We start from the raw sequence: 15,124 nt of genomic DNA, 5'->3' as shown, positions 1-15,124 counted from the left end.
CATTTACGTTTCTTATCACTGTCCGAAACCGTAACTCGAAATATTAATATAAATATTTTTACACAATTTCATTCCCAACTGCAAACTATTATTGACAATTGCAAATAGCGTCCGTGTAAAGAATTGTACAAGGAATTCCCTTTTATCCTAATTTAATGAAGTTCACATCGCAATGACAATAAAGTGATAAGAATTGTAATGCGAATATACACGTCTACGTATTATGTACATCGTATTAATTATACATGAAAACTGCAAAATTATTTCACATCTACTTCACAATTAAATCATAATAGTGTATTTTAATCAACATCATATACATTATAGAAAAAATTAATATTTATGCAGATAAAATTTAAAAAAATAGATTTTATTTAAAAAATGAACTCACTTGAGTTACGGGTAATAGTATTGTTAATTAAAGTATTAGTTATAAAATTTTAATAATACGGAAAATTATTATAAGGAAAATAATAAGGGTATTTTTGACACACACACATATACACATATATATGTATGTATGTATTTATAAGGTATGAAAATATTTAATTTTGCGCCACTTGTATATCGTCCAATTTTTTTTAATAATTGTATTATGTATCAATGTTATAAAAGCATCCCAATTTTTTTATTACTATTTCACTATATCTTCATTTATTATATCTTGAAGCTATCGAATTACTTCATAATTAGTAAAAATCCTCAATGTTTGAAATGTACAGTATGTAAATTACTCGCATTTTACAAAATGTGTATTCATTTCCTTTAAGTTTAGTAAAGAAAATTTTATACATTAGTTATTATATACACAAGGTTTCAAGGAATGTTATATACAATAGAACAATGAATAAACTTTCTGGAAAAATAGCAACAATTTATTAATAAAATAACGATTTGAAGCAATTATGGACTGCAGTATAAATGAATGCAAGGCTAAAAACAAGCCTTTCGATCACAGACCATATTAAAACTTATCCTACATTAAAAAATAACAATGATCAGTGTTTCTTCTCCACCCATTTTCAAAGTACAGTCATATATTTCATTCGAGCCCCCGTAGGTTTATAGTACTTTCAGACGGTACTGAATCAAGCAACAGTACCTGATACTCCGTTCCCACTACGTCATCTTGATAATACATTGAAGGCAATTCCTCTGTGAGCAATAAACCCTCTCCTAAATCACTTGTACCTAACACAACGTCGGATGCTCCAACAATCGAATCCGGCATAGCACCGTTCGCCTTTAATTTCCACACGTCGGTGAACGTTAAATCAGTTCGTGCTGAGCCTTGATCTTTTCTCACGTTTTGATCAGACAATTGTCTCTGTGTAACATTCGAAGAAGGTTCCGATACCTTTAATATATTATTAAGAGGCGGCGGTTCTGGTTCAGGAAGGGAACGATCTGTTCCTGTAGAAGTACTTAAAATAACCGCATCGCAAGGTGCTACCATTATCATTTGCTCCGTGGACTCTGATACCGTCGGTGCGGTGTACAAAATGTAGTCCATATTGCAAACCGAATTGTCAGGCATCGTTTTTGATGTTTTATCGCAATTTTCCACGGGTGTACCATGTGCCTTTAACATGTGTGCTCTTAGTTTAGCCTTTGTAGTATATGAGCGTGTACAGGTTTCGACTGGACAGTAGTATAAAGTTTTTGGTTGATCTTGTAGAGGCACTGTATCGACTTTAGTTTGATTCTCATTGTTCTTTATGATTATTGTATCATTGTGCTCAGATTTTTCCGTTGCCGCGGACGCGTTTATGCAAGCTGAGTTTATATTCAGATCTATTGACTTTCTTTTCGACTTCACGACAGGATTTACCCTCGAGCATTGCGTTTCCTTCGTTTTACTCCGTTTACTCTGGTTATTGGTCGTACCGCAAGAATTTATATCTACTTCCCCTTTACCTTGATGCTTCTTTATATGAACGTACAAACTACTTTTCGCTGAAAATTTCGCATTACATATGAAACATTGGAAGTATCTTCCTTCATTATGCGTTAATCTGTGTTCTTTAAGATGTTCCGATCTCATAAATGCTTTCCCGCAGGAAGGAACGTCACACACGAATTTTCGTTCATTGGTGTGTTTCTTCTGGTGTCTCTTCAATTTGCTAGAGGAAGAAAACGCCCATTGACAGCCTTGAAACGTACAGGGGTAAGGCTTACACCCAGTATGCGAGCGTATATGTGCTTTCAGTCTGCAAGGTTTATCAAATACTTTGCCACAGCCTGGCCACGAACATTTCACGTCTACCTCTTTGTAACTATGGCATCTTTGATGCGACGTTAATGCATTACTACTATAATATCTTTTTCCACATCCTTCATGTTTACAAACATAGGGGGCATGGCTCTGGTCGTGAGATTTCATGTGCAGTTCCAAGGCTCTCTTTGTCTGGAATTTTTCCTGGCAGTCCGGCACTTGGCATAGTATTCTATTTGGACGATTATGCAACTTTGCGTGACTCCATAAATTGTAAATTGTAGTAAAACGGCGATTACAACCTTCTACGTCGCAAGCGTAGTCTTTGCGTTTTAAGTGTGTCTCTTTGTGCCGTTTCAGTTTAAATTCCGAATAAAACGCCCAAGCGCATCCTTCAAAGTCACACTGAAGAAAAAGATATAGATAAATAGATAAAATATAGATTTTATGCATTATATAGTTATTATAATATTAACACAATTATTTTAGACACTAATATAGTTATATAGTCATATAGTTATTTATACACATTATATTGTTATACAGAGATTTTCAAGTGTAAACCGAATAATATTTAAAGAATCATTTTAATGTTTAATCAAATCAGTAGCTTGAAGAAATATATAAGTTTAGAAACCTTCGGTCTGAGTAAATTAATAAGAGTTATAGTTACTTTCATTTTGTACTTTATTAAAAACAAAATCTCTCATGGTTAAAGGCTAATTTTATTTATTTTTCCTTACGATCCTTCCTTATGATATTTATAAAATCGTAGAATAATCTTTTCTGAAGAATATGGATCGCAAACTCGAAAGCTTCAATATGTTTTAATTAGATTGAAAAAGATAGAAAGAAATTCGAGATGATAAAAAATTTATTTACCTTAAAAGGTCTAACACCATAGTGTGCTAGTAAATGGCATTTGAGGGCATAAAGTTTACTAAATTGTCTCTTACACTCTTCACGTGGACACATCCATATTTTTCCATGTTCATTAACAGATATCGGCTGCAAGTTATCGTCTGTAATACCTAATTCTTCTAAAGCATTAGATATCACCATTTCGTGTTGGTTACTGGGATTTTCAATATTATCGACTGTTCCGTTCCATACTGTCGAAGTTTCAATTTTTGGTAATTTTGGAAAATTTCCCGTAGCTTCTATAAGTTCAGAAGTCTTTCCTTGATAAATCTGCTCCTCGGTACCAGTGTTTATAACAATTTGCGTCATATTTGAAATTTTATCTGTCGATATTGCTACAACAGCCATCACGCCATCCTCGGTATCCACGATATCCTCTCCCGATATTCTAATCTCATTGTCAAACTTTTTCTCCAGCATATCCGGCATCCTTTTACGTTTCTTAATAATACGCGGCTCCAGTTTCGCCCTGGCTTTCGTCTTCAACTGTTCCAATACCACATTCTCCGAATCACTCTCGGCTAGCTTCGCGCTCGCCAGTTCCTCGATAGCATTCTCCGCATTCAGATCCTGCACGTAGAGATTCGTACTAGTCTCGGACGCGCTATCATCCTTCTGCACCTGAACTTCCTTATGTATACTATCTATATCACGCAGATCGTCCACGACGACTTGCGTGGACTTATTCTGCGACTCCTGATTATCTGAAATCATAACTTTCTTTATCAACGAAATTTGCTCAGTCTCTGTGCACATCCCTTCGACGTCCCTATTAGGGACACTTAAAGTAGGTTGAGCACTAGTCGACGGTAATATCTCACCGGCGACCATCATGTCGTCCGGAGATAACGTGAGCGGATCCAGATGATCCAGCTGAAACTCCGGCAGTATAAAGCTATCCTTCTCATTTTGCAGCTCCTGCAGTAACGGGTCATAACCTAAATTCAGTTTCTTGTCTGACAGATCGATATCGATCGACAAACCGTCAGGGTCCTTTTCCAGAAAAGCGTGCTGGAGCTCCTCGCCCAGGTACCGGTCGACGCCCACCTCTACGCCCGATTTGATGGTGTCGAGGTCCATGCTCGACACGGATTCCGTACGTGTTTTTAACCATTTCTCGATATCGGCTACAGACTCGACATTACCAATCCCGTCAACATTCGGCTCGTTCGTAACACCGTTACTCGACGCTTGGTCACTCTCGATCCAGACCCTCTCGTTGTATTCGACGGTCTCGTCGTTGCTTCTCTCCTTCTGTTTTCCTTTTTTATTCGTTACCTCCCTTTTGTCCTCGTCCGGCGAAGCGGGCAGCAAACAGGACTGGCTGTAACCTACCGAACCGCCCACAACGCCAACCTCGCCGTGCGCCCAACCGCGTACAGAACACAGACCTCGTCGATTACGAAAGATTCGCGGGATTTGTTTTGACTTGCAAGCGGAGGGAGTTCCTTTACGAGACATTTGACTGCCCCGTAGCCAAATCTGTAGGGGTCCACATACAGCAACAACGCCGCCATCGAAGGGAATCTTGTAGCACAGACTAGATACAGAGTAGACATATCGTCCAATGTATTTTCGTGACACAGATTCTTCAAACTGTACAGGATACCCGTTACCGTTCTCCTGTAGGTCGCGAACTTACCGACGGAACAGAGAAACGGACCATAGCGCGCACTATCGCAAACATTCTCTGTAGAATTGTTAACGGTGTATCGTACTATAAATATTGGGTATAATAAGTAAATGTTTAAGATTTGTGAAAGAAATTTATCTTATTATTTTTATTTTATATATATATAATAGCTATTATAAGATTTTACGTCCTGATAAGTGTAATGCACATCCTGGCCAAAGAAATTTAATAAAATTTTTTAAATGCTCTAACTCCATAACGTTAAGAGAAATATTATATGCAAAGAAAAATATACTTAATTTTGTATTGTAGTATCGAAATTTGAAATGAAAAAATTGTTTATGCTCTTTTATTGATTTTCTTTTAATCGAATAGCTGCAGCTATTTCATGAAATATGAAACAAGAAAGGAGTTGGAAGAAATGAGGAATAACGTGTAGCGAGTGATTGACTTTATTGAGTGTGACTTGGCATGCGTGGAAGTTTAAGATGTAATCGTGAAATTAGGAATATTCTCGAACGATCAATATTCGATACTATTTCTATGATTATGTATGTACGTGTCTCAAATCAATATATTTGAGAAATTTATTTTTTTGAAAATAAGAGAATGCACAGTTTCGAGAATGTTCGATGAGTGAATTTATATAAAAAATGTGTGGACGGAGAGAGAGTCAGTCCTTAAGGAAAAATTAACAACGATGCATTACATTATTAAAAATAAACGTACATCATTTTTATTATAGTATTAAAATCATTTATCTTTTCATTCGAAATGTTGTCTATAAAATTAGCTAGCAGTCTTATTTCCAACAACCCAACTTTGTCCCAATAAGAGCACTGTGATGTTACTTGCGTCGCGTGGCATCACTTTCATAGCCATCTACGTCAGCACTTGTCGATGGTCGTGATGGCACCAGCGTATCATGCCTCTTATAAGTTCATTCATGAATTTTTGTAACCAGTGTATTAACATATTGCGTATATTAACATATTGAGCATTGACAGACATTTTGATTGGTGTTAGCCAACAATTATAGTTGTTACAACTCATACACATTTATTTTTAAATCGTCATAAAAATGATATATAATATGATGGTATACAATAGAGATTTAAAAGCATTTCTCCTATTAAAATTGTACCATATGTAGTATTTATTATTTATAAATAATATAAATATATAATATTATGCGGCGCAAGTGAGATCACAGCGCATTTACTGTGACAAAGTTGTGTTGTTGCGATGTATATTTTAATAGTTTTATTATAACTTATTGTACATTTTAGTAGTTTTATTGCAATGCATTGCATATTTCCCGCTTTATAGGTGAGAGAGAGAGAGAAAGATATATAAAAAAGGTATAAGAAAGAGTGAGACAGATGCTGGTGACTCAATTCTAGAACCCCTGGCGCCATCTCTGTGAAAAGTGCTCAAACTGGTCGCACATAATTATCGACAGCGAAGTAAACTACTGTAGAACTACTAGCGCCATCTCTGTGAAAAGTACTGAAGTTAAGGCTCGACCAGTTTCAGCGCTTCTCCAAGCGATGGCGCAAGTAGTTCTCGAGTTGTAGCGTTATCGACTTCCGCATCTCAGCAAACACATTCACTGCCATCTACTTCCGCTCTTCGAAAGGTACATTTTCGATAGGAAATTGTTTCAAAATTAATTCGCGCCATGTATAAAAAAGAGACTCTCATTCGCTACGTTTTTCAAATTTATTATTCACTTATTTCTGCGCCATCAAAGATAACACATCATAATTTTCCTTTATAAAATCTAGATTTATATTTCTAAGCTTCTACTTTAGTTTATTTAATTTGTTAAAGACTTATTATTTGTTAAACGAAATTGTTATATAAAGCAAGCATTGTGAAAGTTAATTAGAAGAAATTATAGTAGCAAGGACCTTTACAGAATAGTTTACTTTGCTGTCGATAATTATGTGCGAGCAGTTTGAGCAGTGTTTACAGAGATGGCGCCAGGGGTTCTAAAGGAGGGTCATCATCATCTATTTCACTCTTTCTGACATCATCTTTCTCTCTCTTACCTCCAAAGCGGGAAATATAGAAGAAATTGCAATAAAACTACTCAAATATATGCGGTGCAAGTAACATCACAGTGTTCTTACTGCAACAAAGTTGTGTTGTCAGGGTTGAAGTTGATGAGCCTATCTCGTCGCTAAAACAAAAGTCAGCTTCCACGAAAAGTAATTTCAATTAATAGTAAGTTATTGTATTTAACGCAATACTTTTATTTCGCGAGGAAAAGAGCTAAAAAATAACATCACAGTATTCTTACTGCAACAAAGTTGTGTTGTCAGAGTTGAAGTTGATGAGCCTATCTCGTCGCTGAAACAAAAGTCAGCTTCCACGAAAAGTAATTTCAATTAACAGTAAGTTATTGTATTTAACGCAATATTTTTATTTCTCGAGGCAAAGAACTAAAGTTCAGAAATGAAATATAATTCGGTGAACAATTGACAAACGGAGACTTCTGTAGGTGTATGTCATTTATTTATTTAATCGATCTGATCGCAGATATAGTTTCTTCATTCATTATACTTCATCTTCCATAAGTTAATTACACAAGTAGTTCATCGTCGTCTATAATCTAAAAGGGTATAGGGGGTAAAGTTATAGGTAATTTTTTTTTTTCCACAGTATTGACTCTATTATATACGCTAATCAGATGGCTAAAGTGTTCGTATCTACAAATATATCTTATATTTGTTTTTTTTTTACTATATACATATACATATATACACATATATTATAGAATTTCGTATATGTGCATATCTATATATACATATATTCGTTTTGTAACGCATCGCACCGCATTCTCTGTTCTCATCCATATATTCCTTTATCCTTTAGTCGTTTCAACGCATAACTTCCGCTCTGTATACAGGAAATACGACTCTCTCTCTCTCTCTCTCTCTCTCTCTCTCTCTCTCTTATATACGCTTTCACATGTTTTTCTTCGTCACTTCTCACATTTTCTTAATGTTCGTTCGCTTCTTTCTTCACTTTTTATAACTCGAACTCTAAAGGTGTGTACTTTTATGTATATACGTGTGTCTTGTTCGTTTGTTCGTGTGTAGAGGAGAAAAAACTAAGTGGTGTCGCCACGAGCAAGGGTAGATCTCGTTCTTTTTTTTCTTCTTTTTTTTCCTTTTTCTTTTTTTTTTTTTTGGTTCGTTTACTTCAGAGGGCTAGACTCGGTATATCTTTTTTTTGTCCTTTTCACTTTTATTTTGTTAAACGATTTATTAAGGTTTAAAAGTATATACGCGTGTGTATATAGTATCTGACGCTTGATTTGACACATATGATTGAGGTCTCGAGCAAGATTCTCTGCTGCTTAGCTCGCATCTCACAGCCTAGTGGTGATTTAAACCAGACGAAGGAGCCCGTTCACAACGGGCCGCATCGCTACAACGACACACGGATAAATCCCCGACAAATGCCAAGCTCGCAGGTGTATACATATATATATATATGTATATATATATATTCTTTTTTTTTATTTTTCCATCTTGGTTAATTTTCCCTTTCTCTTCTTACGCTTACGTAACGTGTATGTGTGTCCATGTGGTCAATTGTGCATTTTTCAAGTAAATACGACATAGTAAAATATTAAAGCGGCAGCAGAATACACTGCAATACTGTTTGATCTATGAAAAAGATGTTTCCTCGTTTGTTTTATCTTTTTTTTTTTTGAACCTTGTCTCTTAGATCCTCTTCAATCACTTTTTTTTTTTTACCCCTTTACGTTCACGTCCACCTTAAGTCTACCTATATTTATGTACAACACGTTTAGCATTCTATCTGGAACAGTTTCCCCCTTTCTCCGTGTATTTTCACTCTTCTTGCGTGTCTATTTATTAATTTCTCGTTCACTTCGGTACCTCTGCCGTCTCCTCTAGCGAATAAACTTTTCTCATAGTCAACATGTCTCGTATAAACTATGCAGTGCCGATGCCTATCAGATAGGCAAGTATACATAAAATATATGGTAATCGACAAGTGAGTAACGTATTAAAATTAGAAAGTACATGTCGCAACATCGTGGACGATAGATAGAGACAGAGATAAGCATCTCGCGAGCCCACGCGCCTTTTTCGTCTCGCGGCCACGGGACCGTCAGCTCTCGTCCTCCCTCGCAATCGTCGGCCATGTTGGAGGCAGTCCAACGTCCTATTGTTCCGTTAAGTCCTCCTCTGCCTCTGCTCTCCTTTATTCTCGCTCGATTCAACGCGTGCTGGCGATGAGGTAGATAAAGAAACGTCGTTGCACCGCCCTTCCACTTCTCTACGCGACGTTCTCGAGTAATTGGGCCGGTATCGGCCGTCCAACAGCGCGTCCAATTTCGTTCCTCGACTTTAACTCGAAAAGCACGACGATTTCTCGTCGTTAAATCAATTAATCCCTTCTTTTGATCTTTATTTCTCGCAGATGCTCTTGTCTGCGCGTAGAATGTTTCAAAAATTGATCTAGACTCCGTAATGTAAAACATAGAGTACCTTGCCTGAGTAGTTCATCGATGGATCTCTTATTTCCAGTAGCGAACTTGGTTTCATTCGTTAGCGATCGTGATTTCATGGTTACAGGGGATGACACGGATGAGATATTTAACTAATGAAATTAAGTACACCGCTCGTTTCAGTGGAACAGAAAATTGTACAACGTTGCTTGTCCATTTCTTATAAGTACCAAAACTCTATAATCCCTCTTTGAAACATCCTATGTACCAGCCACGCGGCGAATAGAGGGAAAAACCGTGCAATTGTCACAGGTGCATCCCAGCTGACGGATGATTCGACTGTAACGCGAAGATTCGTCGAGTGCTTGGCTCGTTTCCGTTTCGATAAACCTTCATCCGGACTCACGACCCGTCCGCGGGCTTCGATTAAGTAGACACAATGTATATATCGACGAGCACAATAAAAGTAGCTCGTTCTACATGATTATTTCTCTCTCTCTCTCTCTCCTTCTCTCTCTCTCTTTTAAAAAGATCTTTGTCTCTCGACTCTCTCTTCCCTTTCTCTTTTTTTTTATAGATAAACTATTCGTCATGTGTATATATTTATATTTATATTTATATTTATATATATATATATATGTATATATTAGATAGTGCCTATCTAAAAATGAGGCACGGTCGAAGAGTTTCGAACCGCGCATGAAACGTGACATGCACACGACACTTAAATGCAACCGATTACAACGCTACACGCTATCCTTCGATGAAAGTCGGTTAAGGATCCTCGCGAAGAATGTGACGCGTACTTCTTCTTCCTCTTTTCTTTTGTTTTTTTTTTTTTTTTTGGCATTCACCGTTCGTTCGTCCGTTCTGTAACCCTACGCAAGCGACACCATGACACGTTCCTTTAAGATTAAGCACGCACTATAGATTAACTGCATTACCTCAAAGCAATCGAACAGATCGATCTTCGTGTGTTTGCACAGGTACTACGTACATACGTTTGCCCTCGTGTGTTTTGCATTTGCACTTAGTCCTGTAGCGTGTCCTGTAGCGTGCATACGTCCGCGTTAATATCTTTATAACCCTCGCACATAAAGTCAAATCGCTTGCAGACTCGTCTGCAGTACGCGCTTAAAACTTGGTATCTACGCTTGCACTGGTCACGCTCTGATGCCGTTCTTTTTTTCTATTCAGACAGTACTTGGAGCGGTGAATCGGACTGGTAGGCCTTGGACAGTATAAACGCGAACCTAGACGAAGATTTCGACACGCAACGGGTCGAGAATTACAATGGAAAAGAACAAACCATCAGTCCTGAAGGAGGTGCGAATGGAATGCTCGCCGTGTTTCCTCTGTTCGTCGTTTCGCGGCGCCAGTTGGAAGTAAACGCTACGGCTTGAACCTTTATGGGGACGCAATGTTCGAGACCGTCTGAGAAAGTTTCTTAATTCTTTTTTTTTCTTAGATTTTGTATAGGTAGTATTATTATATAAAACGATGAATGAAAAGAGAGATTTCTTTCGCGTTAATGTTCTGTGCGTACTGACGCTGGCGAACACCCCGCCAACGTGTTTAGATTATATCGACGCGTTAATAGATCCGTTTTTTATCCTCAGAGTTTGAATTCTACTGCTAGATCGATCGTCTATAATAGATTAGTTACGTCTCAAGACTTTCGCGATACGTTTTCCTGTATTTTAGTACATTAAGAGATTCGAACTCTATGGTTAGTTCTACTATTGCTAGTTTCCTCACGTTACATCGACACGACGAATTGCGAATTAGTAACTCGAAGAAGAGATCTCGCGGTATATATATATATGTATATATATATATGTATATATATTACATACTTTCCTTAGGACATTTAGCGTTAGAATCGTTTAATCGTTAAGTAGAATCTATGTTTCAGCGATGCAGCGATGCGGATTCGTAATTTTAAGTAAACCGTGAACTCGTATTGCTATTAGAATCCTGACGTAATATCGATGTTAAAGTGATACAAATTAGTAATTTTCAAGAATACCTTAGCGCCTATGCTTTGTCTCTACCACACCGAAAATCTGAACCGTATTTATCCTCCGTATCGATCTCGTTCACCCATTGATCCTTCCATACAATCCTAATTAACAGCTTTGAGAACTTTTAATTATTCGTTATGTTTTTTTTCTTTTTTTTTATTTTTTATTTTTCTTTTGGCAGTAACATACTTCTCTCGGTACGTCGAGAATTTTCTATTATTTCCTCGGGAATTTTATGTCAGTTTCACGATAACAACATTGTGTACCTTAAAGTGTCTCGCGTTTGTTTCACGAATTAGGATTCCAGAAGGTTGATTCCTAGGTCTTTACTCTTTGTCTCGGAGACATGTCCTCGCGTTTCTGCGTCCGCATAAAACCGTTCAACGCTGCCAACGTTTCGCCCCTAACTTCCGCCGCTCGAGCGCTTTACGCGCGCGCTTTGCCCGCGCGCGCGCACGCGCCGTCCGCTTCATCGGCGTGCGTTCACCGCGCGCTATCCTAGGCTACCCTAAGTTCACCTATAAGCAGTATAGAATTTATACATACCTATTTTATACTCTCTATAACGACAATGCGTGTAGAAAAATGAGCCTCTCGCGTCTTTGGTTAAACGCGAAGCATTTAGAAAGTATTCTGGCAGTGGTTTTCGTAGATGCTTCGATCTTAGCCTCGGACCAAAAAATTTTGATTTCAGTTTCAAAACGGGAGTACAGTCGTCGGAGTCGTAATGGATTCTCTGTCCGCGTTTTCCGTACGTTTTGTCCACGAGGTGTGCTCGACTTCTCCTTCGATTCGACCATTTGTATTTCCCTTTCGATTCTTAAATCTCGTTTCCTTGGGTCTTCGATGGCAGAGGATCGAAACTCTGCCTCTGTTCGTATTTTTTTTTTTTTTTGCTTCCCCGCTCCTCTCCTTCCTCCGCTCGATTAAAATTCTTCAGAACCCGAATTTTAAATGTAATGACAAAGTCGAAGTATGGTACTTGTGTGCAGTCCTCTATGCTAACTGTCTGTCGTGTGTGCCACCCCGCGCGTGTCTATCGCGCGCGGCACGGATAAAAACCACTTCCTCTTTTCTTTCTCCTGAAATTTCTAGTTCTCATCGAGTTAAGGGACGAGTGGTTAAAACAAGATAGATCCTACGTATCCTAGTTTACGCGTTGAAATTCATTCGAAGGAAATCATTTTGTCCTTTGGCATGTCACTTTTGGCCTTCTCGTCGAGGGTCGCTGTTATTTCTTCTTCTCTCTTTTTGCTTCTCTTTCTAGCTAATACACCTCGATCCGGACGAGATCGATGGCCCATCTGTATCCACGGGGATACAGCATCGTCGATCGGCCGTTCTTCTTCCTGTAGTCAGGTGTGAGGGGGGAGGGGGGTGGGGTAGTGTGTAATGTGTGTGAATGTGTGTCTTTTTCACAACGCGAAACGCAAGTGACTGCTCGGACAATGGCACAAGAGCAACGTGTTCCGTAGGGTGATGTTTCTTAGGTCTTTCAGAAGTAAACTAGGTCTCCGCTGTCGCGAGGCGATTACTTCGGTCGGAGCTGGTCTAGTTCACGAGTAGATGGTGATCACCTCCCGTCCGCCACCGCGCACCATTAGCACCCTCTCTAGACCCTCCGTGAGGACCTCTAGGAATTCCATGTCTGTTGTTGCGTTGATTAAGGAAATTATAAGACACAAAATAGAAAGAGCAGATAAGACCTGTTAAAGTAAAGGACATGGCTAATTATAAAACGGCCAATACAAAGCATTACGTTCGTGTACAAACTTGACAGTTGTACAAGAATTAATTCTTCAGAAGCTTGACAAAAATGAATGACTACCTTTTTGTGCACTTTGCTTGGATGAATTGATCCTGATTGTACATAAAATGATCTTATATTACAATTAGAGATGTTATTAAAGTCAGGACGGAATTATTAAACGAGGACTCAGAGGGGAGTTGTTCTGATACAATTCTGTTAGTGGTGAATATAGGATGGTCGTCTACTATACTACATTTGAAGCAAAAAGGATACAATTCGATTCACGTTCCATCCTGGTGTCCCTCGGTGGTCCAGGAAGATTCAGAATGACTAACTGAGCGTTTTGGCTCTTCTTAACGATCACCTCGTTCAACTTGATCGAGGTGTGCATACGTCTCACGTCGCCCTCGTCTCTAAAAACACCATCGCACGTATCTTCGTGATAGTATTTACCACTAACAAGTTAAAGAACCATGGAATCACCATTACTCACGGTGTAATCGTGGGTTTGGTCTCTGGGCTCTCAGACCTCTTCTCCTCGTTCTCCTTCGCCTCCTTCTCAGTATTTTCCTTGTTCTCCTGCTTTGGTGAACCGCCAATCAACTTGGTCTCCTCGTCGTTACCCTCCTTGGCCTCCTCGCCCGTCTCGTTCGCGTCTCCCATCTCTCCTTCTTTGCACGCGTCCGCCTCCTGCACCAGTTTCTCCTGCGCCTCGTCCACCATGCTTGGATTCTGGCTCTTAGGCTCCTCGAACCTGACCTTGGTCGCAACCTTCACGTCCACGTTGTGGTGATGGTCCACGATCGCCTGCACCTGTGCCACGTAGAACAAAGATCAACGAACCAGCGACGGACTACGCTGTCCCGAGCAGCAGGAGACAGTCAAAGTGTGTGTGGGTGTGTCGAGAAAATAAAGAGACGACTAACTCTAGCGTCAAAGCACTCTATAATGGTCTGGCTAAAATGAACGATCGCTAAATGGAAGCATTCACGGCTATGAACGTGCCAATCAAAAGCTTGAAACGGTTCCGGAGCCTGGCTCGTGGTGGCCCGTGGATGACGGGTCGTGTAGATTGTAGTGTGGTCGAGATGCAAGAAAGCAAACTGGTGGAGGGGATTGATTACGGCAATGAAAATCGAAATCAAAATCAGTAGCAAGTCAGAGTAGTAGACAGGCAGGTAGAGAGATCTGGATTCGATTCGGTTAACCGGGGTGGGGATTCGTGAATGTCCTGGTGCGACGATCCCCGCGTCACCTCCAAGAGTTCATTTTCTCGATACGGAAGTGGGTTAACATCGGGAACGGTGTTATTGTTTGTCGTTCTCAGCAGAGAGTACACGCGTAAGTTGGTAAAGTATTGCGAATGGATCGTTCGTAAACGAGATACGTTTCTATTCAGTTTCTATCGCTGTTCTTTTCTTTCTTATATTACGAGACTCGGGAAGAACGAGGATTCGTGGATGACACGTGTGTGCGTCTCGCTGACAGCAGACACAGACTGAGAAGGGATAAACAGACGAAGGAACTCTCCGGGAATTTTCTGACAAACCAGAGGTAAATTTTCTTCGGCGGGTACCTCGTTGAAGTCCACCAATGACTGCACCTTATCCGTGACGAGCACGCAACAAACAGACACATACCGATCAGTAATCGTCGCCGTAGCAGTTCTTAACTTACGTATTAAATATATATGTATGTACAGAGAGGTTGATCTTATTACAATTCATTTTCCTTACAGCTATTCCTGAATAAGACGATTTCGCTACTCACCACTCCCAGGGACTCCTTCTTGTTTAGCCGCAGCTCCCTCAGCATCTGGTTCCTCTGCTCCATCATCAGGGTTCGCTCGTACGTGTACGCGGATATGTCGGAATCCATCTGCAAACATCGTTGATTATAAGCACTCAGCTTTGCACGAACTTATGAAATAGAATTTACCCCAGAATTCATTTATTCAAAACAAATAAGATTATTTGGAAATAGAAAAAGTAATTTTATGTCTCTCACAAAAGAAACCAGTCGACTGTTAAATGTTTCCATAAACTTCTTTACCATTAATCGAAGGAGAGTGAAGAAAACGATATTACATATA

General features: G+C 39.1%; 3 protein-coding genes across 10 annotated transcripts in view; all 3 read right to left on the bottom strand.

Annotated features, from left to right (window-relative positions):
* The window catches only part of Ca-ma2d (Ca[2+] channel Muscle-specific alpha2/delta subunit), a 212,722-nt gene that overhangs the window by 24,682 nt on the left and 172,916 nt on the right, over positions 1-15,124 (bottom strand). The window lies entirely within an intron of this gene.
* On the bottom strand, positions 854-4,734 carry LOC143430291 (uncharacterized). The gene is made up of 2 exons (XM_076906417.1): positions 3,098-4,734; positions 854-2,620 (listed from the first exon to the last, which is right to left on the bottom strand). The coding sequence occupies exons 1-2, from the start codon at positions 4,595-4,597 to the stop codon at positions 1,043-1,045; spliced, it is 3,078 nt and encodes a 1,025-aa protein (XP_076762532.1). The 5' UTR covers positions 4,598-4,734; the 3' UTR covers positions 854-1,042.
* Positions 11,977-15,124, bottom strand: part of Kcc (solute carrier family 12 member kcc) — a 220,783-nt gene continuing 217,635 nt past the window's right edge. For 4 of the 8 annotated variants that reach the window (XM_076906407.1, XM_076906413.1, XM_076906415.1 and 1 more), the window contains 5 exons: positions 14,803-14,910; positions 14,582-14,635; positions 13,526-13,845; positions 13,306-13,445; positions 11,977-12,930 (listed from right to left, as the gene is read on the bottom strand). In XM_076906407.1, the coding sequence (XP_076762522.1) occupies positions 12,839-12,930; positions 13,306-13,445; positions 13,526-13,845; positions 14,582-14,635; positions 14,803-14,910 (714 nt within the window). In that variant the 3' untranslated portion in view covers positions 11,977-12,838. The remainder of the gene's footprint in view (positions 12,931-13,305; positions 13,446-13,525; positions 13,846-14,581; positions 14,636-14,802; positions 14,911-15,124) is intronic. The other 4 variants (XM_076906410.1, XM_076906408.1, XM_076906411.1 and 1 more) reach the window with 4 other exon arrangements.

The sequence above is a fragment of the Xylocopa sonorina genome, chromosome 13 (genome assembly GCF_050948175.1).
Source record: "Xylocopa sonorina isolate GNS202 chromosome 13, iyXylSono1_principal, whole genome shotgun sequence".
NCBI classification, from domain to species: Eukaryota; Metazoa; Arthropoda; class Insecta; order Hymenoptera; family Apidae; genus Xylocopa; species Xylocopa sonorina.
Note: the sequence above shows the minus strand (reverse complement) of the source record. Positions and strands in the feature narration are given on the sequence as shown.